At 35.2% G+C, this 11,943-nt stretch overlaps 1 protein-coding gene across 1 annotated transcript; it reads right to left on the bottom strand.

Moving 5' to 3' along the window:
• Nucleotides 1–3,239: 3,239 nt before the first annotated feature.
• On the bottom strand, nucleotides 3,240–6,009 carry LOC131655171 (probable protein phosphatase 2C 59). Its single transcript, XM_058925069.1, has 9 exons — nucleotides 5,842–6,009; nucleotides 5,510–5,657; nucleotides 5,194–5,321; nucleotides 4,930–5,028; nucleotides 4,683–4,841; nucleotides 4,319–4,405; nucleotides 4,144–4,235; nucleotides 3,984–4,058; nucleotides 3,240–3,795 (listed from the first exon to the last, which is right to left on the bottom strand). The coding sequence occupies exons 2-9, from the start codon at nucleotides 5,590–5,592 to the stop codon at nucleotides 3,625–3,627; spliced, it is 894 nt and encodes a 297-aa protein (XP_058781052.1). The 5' UTR covers nucleotides 5,593–5,657; nucleotides 5,842–6,009; the 3' UTR covers nucleotides 3,240–3,624.
• Between the last annotated feature and the right edge of the window lie 5,934 nt (nucleotides 6,010–11,943).

Here is an 11,943-nt window from a genome sequence, read left to right as displayed (position 1 = left end):
TGATCAGCCTTGGTGTAGCCTTTGTCCAGAACTCTTAATCCAGCAGTCAGAGTTTGAAATCTTGAAAACATCTTTTCAATGTCTTCATCATCCTCCATCTTGAAGGCTTCATATTTCTGGATTAGAGCAAGAGCTTTGGTCTCCTTGACTTGAGCATTTCCTTCATGAGTCATCTTCAATGACTCATATATATCATGGGCAGTTTCCCTGTTAGATATCTTCTCATACTCAACATGAGAGATAGCATTCAGCAAAACAGTCCTACATTTATGATGATTCTTGAAATCTTTCTTTTGATCATCAGTCATTTCGCTTCTCGTGAGCCTTACACCAGTAGCTTTAACAGGATGTTTGTAACCATCCAGCAGAAGATCCCATAGATCAGCATCTAGACCAAGAAAGTAACTTTCCAGTTTATCTTTCCAGTATTCAAAGTTTTCACCATCAAATACTGGTGGTCTAGTATAACCATTGTTACCATTGTATTGCTCAGCAGAGCCAGATGTAGATGCAGCTGGATTTGTTGGAATTTTACCAGCCATCTTTTACTGAAGCGTTTTTCTCTTCCTGAATCTTTTCTAAACACGGTTAAGTGCTTGCACCTTAGAACCGGCGCTCTGATGCCAATTGAAGGATAGAAAAACACTTAGAAAGGGGGGGGGGGTTGAATAAGTGTAGTCTAAAAACTTGAACGATAAAAACAATATGCACAGTTATTTTTATCCTGGTTCGTTGTTAACTAAACTACTCCAGTCCACCCCCACGGAGTGATTTACCTCACCTGAGGATTTAATCCACTAATCGCAACAGATTACAACGGTTTTCCACTTAGTCCGCGACTAAGTCTTCTAGAGTATCCTGATCACAACATGATCACTCCAGGAACAAATGCTTAGACACAAGCTAAGACTTTCTTAGAGTATCCTGACCACCACGTGATCACTCTAATTACAACTGCTTAGACACAAGCTAAGACTTCCTAGAGTATCCTGATCAACACTTGATCACTCTAGTTACTTACAAATTAATGTAATCAATTCTAAGAGTATTACAAATGCTTCTGAAAAGCTATAATCACAACAGTGATATTTCTCTTAACGTTTAAGCTTAATCTCACTAATATATTACAACAGCAATGTAGTGAGCTTTGATGAAGATGAAGTTTTTGAGCTTTGAATTGAACAGCGTTTCAGCAAGTTAATATTCACAGAATTTGGTTCAGAGTTGTTAACCTTGCTTCTCATCAGAACTTCATATTTATAGGCACTTGAGAAGATGACCGTTGGGAGCATTTAATGCTTTGCGTGTTCCGTACAGCTTTGCATTTAATGTTTCACGCTTTTGTCAACTACCTCGAGCCTTGTTCACGCTGTGTCTACTGACGTTGCCTTTAATAGCTTCCAACGTTCCTTTTGTCAGTCAGCGTAGCCTGCCACCTGTACTTTCTTCTGATCTGATGTTTGTGAATATAATATTTGAATATCATCAGAGTCAAACAGCTTGGTGCATAGCATCTTCTTGTCTTCTGACCTTGAAGTGCTTCTGAGCGTGATACCATGAGAACTTCAGTGCTTCTGCTTCTGATCTCAAGTTCTTCTGATGCTTTCATAGACCCATGTTCTGATTCTGCCTTGACCATCTTCTGATGTCTTGCCAGACCATGTTCTGATGTTGCATGCTGAACCTTCTGAGACAAAGCTTCTGAGCGCTGATTTGTGCATACTCTTTATATATTTCCTGAAATGGAAATTGCAATGTATTAGAGTACCACATTATCTCACACAAAATTCATATCCTTGTTATCATCAAAACTAAGAATATTGATCAGAACAAATCTTGTTCTAACAGAAACACTGCAGAACTGAGAATCAAATTGCACACATTATGACAAAGGGATCGCAGGTTGAACTGTTCAAGCAATTGAGAACTGTGATAAATGTAGATAGCTTAGACACAATGAACTATGCGGTGTGTTGAAAGTGTAATTCTTTGTGTCAAAGCAAGTAATTCGACAGAGTCTGTTGTTGTTGAAATCCTTGTGTGTCAAAATAAGTTGTCGAAATGTTGAATGAGCTAGCCTCGACCTGTTTTGTATATTTTAGTTAGTTTGTTAGAAATTGCTTAGTGTACGCAATCTCAACTATAAATAAGGAGGTACCCTATCATTTGTAAAGTCTGGAGAAAAAGTTGAATAAAATTTCAATTTTGAAGGCAGAGAGAAAAACTCTGCAAAAAATTTCTTCTTCTTCCCCTTTTCTCCTAAACCTAATTTCTCGTTTCTTTCCCAATTCATCTTTCTTTCCTCTCAAATTTCTGTGCAGCATGAATCATCTTGCAACTAAGGTGTGGTTGATTGACTCGAGTGAAAGAACTAGAGGCGAAATCAATCAGAAAGATTGATTCTTGTTCATCAAGATTGGTTCGAATTATCCTCAAAATTGGGGTTGAATTGCAACAAAGACCACAAAGTCCAACAGATTGCAGCCCAAGGGTTGCCATGTAATATAAAGTTGATCAAGGAAGCAGACTGATCAAAATGTTGGGAAATAGAATCAATTTCTTTCACTTGGGAAATTATATTCCAATTGCAAGAATCCAGCCAGATCTTGGGAAATTATATTCCAATTGCAAGAATCCAGCCAGATCGATCTATTAAATGCACAACTTAAAAATAAATGGCTAGCATGTTCCTCTAAAGATAGACACAAAGGACAAACGAGCTTCTGAGAATCTTCAAAAATTCCACGCTTAGCTAGCTGCAATTTTGTTAGCAATCTATCCTGAAACAGTCTCCAGCATAAGGCCTGGATTTTACTGAGAATTTTTGCTTACCAGCAGCATAAGGCCTGGATTTTACTGAGAATTTTTGCTTTCCAGGCTTGAGCTATGCATTGCAAACTTCCATCATCTAAGTGTCTGTCTTATATGCATAACCATGGGAGAGAATAGCATAAATATTTCTAGTTAATGTATTCATTCATTGTAGTTACTCATTTGATTATTCATTTGATGATCCGATCAAATAGAAGTCACACTTTAACCAAAATAATTTTATTGTCGGAGTAACATCACCTAATTCCTTGCATGATCATAACATGTATCACAAATAAACTCAGATTTTTAGTGCGTATTTTGTCATGACTCACACATATCTAAAATGTACCATGATACTTTACGAGGAAAAATTATTTTTGCTGTCTAGTATCAAAACTTTCAGAACAAGTTAAAATTTTCCAGTACAGATTCTTAAACTGTGTTTATTGTTTAATATTGCAATTTACAAGTAAACAAATACATCAATACATGTTTCTCATAATTAGTATGATACAAGCCATAATTCACATATACATTACATGGGACTAAAATAACTAACCCTAGAAACATCAAATAGGCAACAAAGAATCATGTTTACATGCAGTAGTAGTAATTTTATGTCTGGCTAATCTCGTTACACGCATAATTTTTTTCCTAGCTACAACTTATGTAAGTGATACAGTGACAACAACTCTATTTAACAGAACAATAACGAGTTTGAATTTGTTAATTCCCGATATAACCTGATTTTTTTTCCTAAGTTTCATATGTTTGGATATCCACCACTTGACCAATGCACAAACCCTCTAACTAAGGACGGTTAATTACGGAGTTAGTATGAGAAGAGGAGCCTTGGTTCATCAAGAAACGAACGACAACACACGTGATATTGTCAGCGCTGCCTCTCTGATATGCTTCTTGCATTAGTCTCTTTGCTGCCTCCTCTGCATCCTCAAGTGGTTTAATCATAGCAACGGCTTCCTGAAGAATACTTGAAAATTTAGATAAGTTTGAAAAGTGAAACTTTTTAGTACGACATTATTAAAACGTACAACAATCCAACTTTAGTCAGCAGGGCTTAATTCATCGGAATTTAAGTAGTTAGGATGTAGATTCATAACAGTCATTAGAGAGAAGTGACAAGGAAGGAAATAAATATTGTTGCAAACCTCGTTTGTGACAACGTCCCATAACCCATCGCTGGCCAGAATAAGAAACTCGAGAGAACTGTCAACTTTTTCTTCCTGGGAAACCACAATCATGCAACATAAATACACATAGAAGCAAAACTAATTAGTTTCAAGGTTACCAACCATAGTAGACGCATACCTGGATTTCAGGATCAGCAACAACATACTGCTTCAAGAGTCTATCGCCAAATGCGCGAGAAACAGCAAGAACACCTCCAACTCTCCAAGTTCCTATAAAACTTATGCTTATCAATAGCGATAAACAAGAAAAAATATTTGAAATAAATAAAAATATTTAATTTGTGTCGTCTTACCAGCCCACATAACAAAGCCTCCAGCATCTTCAATCCTTTGCCTCTCATCAGTTTGGTCTGGCTTATGATCTCGAGAAACAGCAAATGCTACAGAAAACCACAATTGGAAGGAAAATATTGAGTAATCATTCTTCTAGGAAAGTTAGAAGCGATTATATTGCACTAACTGTTGTACAATAAAATGATAGCAGGCCACTAACAGATATAGGTCTGCGTCTAACTGATTTTTTTTATACCTAGTGATAGTTAGGGTTTTTTTATATAGAAAAAACCGCATGAAAATGATTAGGAAAGATCTTGGTCGCTCGGATTACTTTTAGGGGAAGGAAATGAACTAAATAATATATGAAGCTAGTACTCTTACCAGTACCACCCCTGCATATAACGGCCCTGGAGTCTCCAACATTTGCAACAAGCAGACGATCACCGACTAGAATGGCAGTAGATGCAGTAGATCCTGCATCTTTGTGATGATTGTTTTCTGATTTCAGATATTCCGAATCAGTATGATTATATGCATCAGCTGTAAAAAAAACAAGAATCAATATACAAATTTAGCAAATCACAAAACATAAGGATCATGCTGCAATAAGCATTAGGAGATAACATACATATCGCAGATTTGGTGTCAGAAATAAATTTCGGGTGACTGATCAAATTACTAAACAGATTTTTCTTAACATACTCAGCCGCACGAATACCACCATGACCTGAAAGAGTTATAAACAAGAAACAAGAATTATATTGAATCATGGTTTAACTGTAATAAATATTTTATGAGGCCTGTTTATATACGATTTAACGGGGACAAAGTTTGGGCCATGTGTGGTAGTCTGCCCTCAAACACAAAGTATCAAAGAGATATTGAACCATACCATCAAAGACTCCGAAAAGGCCAACGATCTCACCATCTACACCATCAATTCTTGTCTCATAAAAATCTTCCATTGAAGATCTCTTGCCGGGCGAGCTCGCATACCCATAGCTGAATTTTCCATTGTGACTACACATACAAATCATAATAAATTGTGTCACAATACAATCCATTTTTCACAACAAAAAAAAAACAACAACAACCAGAACAACCAGAACAACACAAGTAATGAACATGCAAATCAACAACAACAACAAAACAAGTAATGAATACGCAAATCAACACAACTAGATAATTGTAAAAGGCAATAAAAATACCTGAGACCACCACCGCTAACAGGTGCATCATCCATAGAATGAACCTGACTTGAAGAGGACAAAACTGAATTGAGATATCCCATATTCTACAACAACAATATTTTTCTTTCTTTCACCTAAATTATGAAACAAAAGCAATATTTTTTTCCTGCCAATGATTCAAATTTATCATAACATTAGTGTTGGGTCAATTTTTGAAATATAAACTCAATTTCAAATTTTAACCTGCACAATGAAGAACTGCAATTAACTTTGAATGCAATTGATTTAGTGATTCATGCATAAATGTTGCAATAATTGTAGAAGGAAAAAAAAGAAGAGAGAAAATGTACCTGAGAAAAAGAAGATAGAAAAAATGAGAGAAAGAGAGAGAATTGGGAAAGAAATGGAAAAGGGTATTCTGTTTAATTTTAGTTCAAGACAACCCATTGTTTGTTTGTTCAACAATTCAGACATTCATTCAAACATAATCTTCTAGAGATATTAAATTAAAATAATATAATTTTGTATACTATTTTTATTTTAAAATAATCTTGGGTTAGTGAGGAATAAATAAATAAATTAATGAAAAGTTTATAAATTGATTATTTATTGATTTAATAATATAGTTTTGGTGATATGATATGCATGAAAAATCAATGTTTATGATGATGATGATGTTTTGGGGAAGTTTGAATTGGAATGTTAAAAATAGTTTGATGGTTGTGTAGCGTTGCATACGCGTCAACGAAGGTGAGGGCGAAGCATTCGGTGGGACCAAGTCAATACTATTAATTATTCTTCTCCTTCAATGGTCATCACATTATTAAATTATTAAGTTGGGTTATTTTGATACATACAAAATCATAGCAATTTGGATGATTAGTTATGTTTAGGAGATGGTTAACACTTATAATAAAGAGATACAATATATTAAACATCTAAAATCATTGTCATCCGGAGCTTCTCTAACTTGAGTAGTACATACATTAAAAATAGCTAGCTAGCTCATCCTTTAACTCAAAGGTCATACAGATAGTTCATTTGCAAGGGGATTAATTTTTTTATATTTTTATAAATACAACTAATTTTAACTTCTCAATCCATCTTCAGCATCTCCCGATTTTTTTCAGAATTCAATTACTCTTACTATTACCTCTTTGTCTTGAACACTTAAAATAAATATTGGTGTAATTAGAAGAGACCTTAGGACGGGGCGAAGACATACATTTAGTCCATCCGCCCTTTCCAAGTTGCTCTTTTATTGGTTCGAGTGTCCTTTTTCGAATAGTCGCTCTTTCTTCAGATACACCGTCAGGGACCATCATTTTTCTGTCAATAACATGTGATCATGCGTAAAACGTGTATTGGATCAACAAACGTTACATAAGAGATTGTGGGATCCAATTGTGTTTCTTAGAGTTTGGAAAACAACTACAAATTCGGGAGTGGTTGTGGTCTCCTGGAAAGATTGAGATCCGGACTCATGGGAGTATAAATATCTCAGTACCGTGATAGACTATGGGACGACAATAGAGAAAATACACACATACAACAGTTTCTCATGTTGGAAATATCACATAATCTTATGTGGAATTCACTAATAGATTCATCTTTATTCATCCTCATATTCCCAAACTAAGTGGTAAGGAGTTGTAGGCTTGGCATGCAAACTCTGGATGTGCCTTCATGTACAATTTTGAGAATCTCCCATGCTTCTTAAGTCTTTGAACATGTGTTGATTAATTTGAACATGTTCTTGTCTACACCATTGAAAATAGCATTCAAAGTCTTGGAGTTTCCAAGAGCTTCAGCATCAGTCCAATCAGCTTCTAATTTCAAACTAGTTGTACCATCTTCAAAAGTAACCACAGGATATTTGCCTCGTGGGACAGATATCACACGCGATGTCCTGTCAACTGGTTCGACACTTAAATAAAAATCACCATAATTAACTTGTACAAGATGATGGACCATAAAAATATTAAATAACACAATCAATTGGTAATCCAGTTTGATGCAACATGCACCTATGTCTAGAGGGTTGGCTTCCAATCTAATAAAGGAAATTCACTATTAGTAGCTTAAAGTTAGTACAATCAGCCTTACTAGCAACTATAAATCCTATGTTGTTCAATATTTTTCCCTAACACTATCCAATAACTTTATATTTAGGACCTTCCCTAAATATGAGACACTCTCTTACTTTCTTTTTCTCTCAAACATTAACCCCTAGTATTTGGTTTACAATCACTAAACCATAGTGATCAACTTCAATCAAAACTATGAGTGATGTTAAATCTTTCAACTCAACAAGACAAACCTATAACTATGCCAAATTACTGAAATATAGTGTGATGTACATAAAATAATAAGGACTCTTGTAAACCTAACACTCTAAAATTTTCAATGTGAATGATTGAATTCCAATGCACATTTGAACACCTTATATAGCATAATAATTCTGGGATTTTCTTCATGGATATTTGATTTGATTTCGTCCAAAAGTAATGCACAATCTGTTGGTTATTTGTTACATAAATCTCTCCAACAAGAGATTATTTATTTCAATTTTAAATATCCATTTAAATTTGAATTAATCTTCTTCCAACTGTCAAACAAATCACCTAATCATATTGCTAAACAATAGCAATAAAATTTGATCCAAAATTTGACCAAAGAATCTCTCAAAATGATATAGCACTGACCTATTGCGCAAGGCTCGAATGTCGTACCATGTTGGGACATCGTGTTCAGCATATGTCCATTCTGCAGCTTAAGCAAGCTAGAACAATCTTGAGCACTTTGAACACTTCTCCATATTGTTGTTTTACAAAATACAGTCAATCCAAAGAGTCAATCCACAAGGAACTTCAACATGAATATTGTATACCTGCTTGATATTTGAGATGTTTTACAAAAGATAATCTCAGAATTTATAGGACACTCACATTTACATGAGCTGTTGTCATCTCATTTGAACTTCTAGAGATGAGTTTTGTGTTTCGCATCTTATTGTCACAAATGCAAGTCTTTTATATGAACCATGATCGGACCTTCCTATTACAATACCAAACCCCAATTTGGATGCCTCTGTGCGAACCCATTGGATGATCACGAAATTCAAACTCTTGTCCATTTGTAAATTGGTTGCAAACATCTACCTCTTTCACATCATCATGTTTGGCATTCGTGGACACAATAGATTTTGGAAAAACATCAGGATGCATTATATCTAATACAAACAATAACAGAAAATATTCAGAAAACATATTGAAATGAACACTGAACTATTTCGGAAATGCATAACCGTAGGAATTCATTTAGAATTTATAAATGCATATTCTGACGCAGCGTAACTTTTTCGGCTCAGAAACTAGATTAATGTGAACAATAAAGAATGAAATAAATTATCTTTATCTTAAATTCAAACTTTTTTTTCTCCTTATGATGTGAAGCAATATAAGAATAAAGTTTTGAAATGTCAACCTTAATTGAGAATAGAAATATTTTTTTCAAGGGTTTTAAGACAAAATGAAAGTTGATCATAGAGAAAAAGAGCATACATAATTTTGTTTTATTAAAAATCATGTTTGATTGTTTCGGAAATGCACTTGTAACTGACGTATAAAGGTGACAGATTTCAAATTCCCACTTCACAAGTTCGAAAATACACTTCTAAATTTATCAGTAAATTAAATTAAAAAATATATTAATAGGATGAGTCTAAAGATACATCTCTGAATTAAATTTTAAGATGAAACTCAGTTGTAGCGTGTTTTGGTAAGACACGGGATATGTCTGAAAATGCATTTTAAAATCTAAGACATTTACAAATTTTCTTTGTAAAATATGAATATGTATTATGTACTAATTTGTGTTGCATGTCATTTATATAACTACGTGTACATTTTTGTTATATATATATATATATATATATATATATATATATATATATATATATATATATATATATATATATATATATTGTTAGAACAAGATTTGTTCTGATCAATTATCTTAGTTTTGATGATAACAATAATATGAATTTTGCTTAAGATAATATGGTACTCTAATCCAATGCAATTTCCCTTTCAGGAAATATATATAAGAGTACGCATAATTCAGCGCTCAGAAGCTTTGTCTCAAAGGGTTCAGAATGCAACATCAGAACATGGTCTGGCAAGACATCAGAAGATGGTCGAAGCAGAATCAGAACATGGGTCTATGGAAGCATCAGAAGAACAAGAGAACAGAAGCACTGAAGTTCTGATGGTATCACGCTCAGAAGCACTTCAAGGTCAGAAGATCAGAAGATGCTATGCACCAAGCTGTTTGACTCTGATGATATTCAAACGTTGTATTCACAAACATCAGATCAGAAGGAAGTACAAGTGGCAAGCTACGCTGACTGACAAAAGGAACGTTAAAAGCTATTCTAGGCTACGTCAGTAGACACAGCGTGAACAAGGCTCGAGGTAGTTGACAAAAGCGTATAACATTAAATGCGATGCTGTACGGAACACGCAAAGCATTAAATGCATTCAACGGTCATCTTCTCCAACGCCTATAAATATGAAGTTCTGATGAGAAGCAAGGTTGACGATTTTTAACGATCCTGAACAAAACAACGCTTATTCAACTTGCTGAAACTCTGTTCAAATCTAAACTCAGAATCTTCATCTTCATCAAAGCTCACTACATTGCTTTTGTAATATATTAGTGAGATTAAGCTTAAACGATTAAGAGAAATATCACAGTTGTGATTATCGCTTTTAAGAAGCATTTGTAATACTCTTAGAATTACATTAAGTTGTAAGTAACTAGAGTGATCGTGTGGATCAGAATACTCTAGGAAGTCTTAGGAGTGAACTAAGCAGATTGTAACTAGAGTGATCGTGTGGATCAGTATACTCTAGAAAAGTCTTAGAGGGTATCTAAGCAGTTGTTCCTGGAGTGATCAGTGTGTGATCAGTAGACTCTGGAAGACTTAGTTGCTGACTAAGTGGAGAACCATTGTAATCCGTGCGATTAGTGGATTAAATCCTCAGTTGAGGTAAATCATCTCTGCGGGGGTGGACTGGAGTAGTTTAGTTAACAACGAACCAGGATAAAAATAACTGTGCAATTTATTTTTATCTGTCAAGTTTTTAAAGCTACACTTATTCAAACCCCCCCTTTCTAAGTGTTTTTCTATCCTTCAATTGGCATCAGAGCGCCGGTTCTAAGGTGCAAGCACTTAACCGTGTTTAGAAAAGATTCAGGAAGAGAAAAACGCTTCAGTAAAAGATGGTTGATGAAAGTGAAAAGTCTACACCTACACCCGCATCTACATCTGGCTCTGCTGAGCAATACAACGGTAACAATGGTTATACTAGACCGCCGGTATTTGATGGTGAAAACTTTGAATACTGGAAAGATAAACTGGAAAGTTACTTTCTTGGTCTAGATGGTGATCTATGGGATCTTCTGATGGATGGTTACAAACATCCAGTAAATACCAGTGGCGTAAAGCTGTCAAGGCAAGAAATGAATGATGATCAGAAGAAGCTTTTCAGGAATCATCATAAATGCAGAACTGTTTTGCTGAATGCTATCTCTCATGCTGAGTATGAGAAGATATCTAACAGGGAAACGGCCTATGACATATATGAGTCCTTGAAAATGACTCATGAAGGAAATGCTCAAGTCAAGGAGACTAAAGCTCTAGCTTTAATCCAGAAGTATGAAGCCTTCAAGATGGAGGATGATGAAGACATTGAAAAGATGTTTTCAAGATTTCAAACTCTTACTGCTGGATTGAGAGTTCTTGACAAGGGATACACCAAGGCTGATCACGTAAAGAAGATCATCAGAAGCTTACCCAGAAGATGGGGTCCTATGGTGACTGCATTCAAGATTGCAAAGAATCTGAATGAAGTTTCTCTGGAAGAGCTCATCAGTGCCTTGAGAAGTCATGAAATAGAGCTGGACGCAAATGAGCCTCAAAAGAAAGGTAAGTCTATTGCATTAAAATCCAATATCAAGAAATGCACTAACGCTTTTCAGGCTAGAGAAGAAGATCCTGAAGAATCAGAATCTGAAGAAGAAGATGAACTGTCCCTGATCTCCAGAAGGCTAAATCAACTCTGGAAGACCAAGCAAAGGAAGTTCAGAGGCTTCAGAAGTTCAAAGAAATTTGAACGTGGAGAATCTTCCGATGACAGAAGATTTGACAAGAAGAAGGTCATGTGCTATGAATGCAATGAGCCGGGACACTTCAAGAATGAATGTCCAAATCTTCAGAAGGAAAATCCCAAGAAGAAGTTTCATAAGAAGAAAGGTCTTATGGCAACCTGGGATGAGTCAGAAGATGATTCAGACTCTGAAGACGAGCAGGCCAACTGTGCGCTGATGGCGACAGAAGATGACGGATCAGAATCTACATCAGAATCAGATTCTGAAGAGGTATTTTC

Source organism: Vicia villosa, linkage group LG3 (genome assembly GCF_029867415.1).
Source record: "Vicia villosa cultivar HV-30 ecotype Madison, WI linkage group LG3, Vvil1.0, whole genome shotgun sequence".
NCBI lineage: Eukaryota > Viridiplantae > Streptophyta > Magnoliopsida > Fabales > Fabaceae > Vicia > Vicia villosa.
Note: the sequence above shows the minus strand (reverse complement) of the source record. Positions and strands in the feature narration are given on the sequence as shown.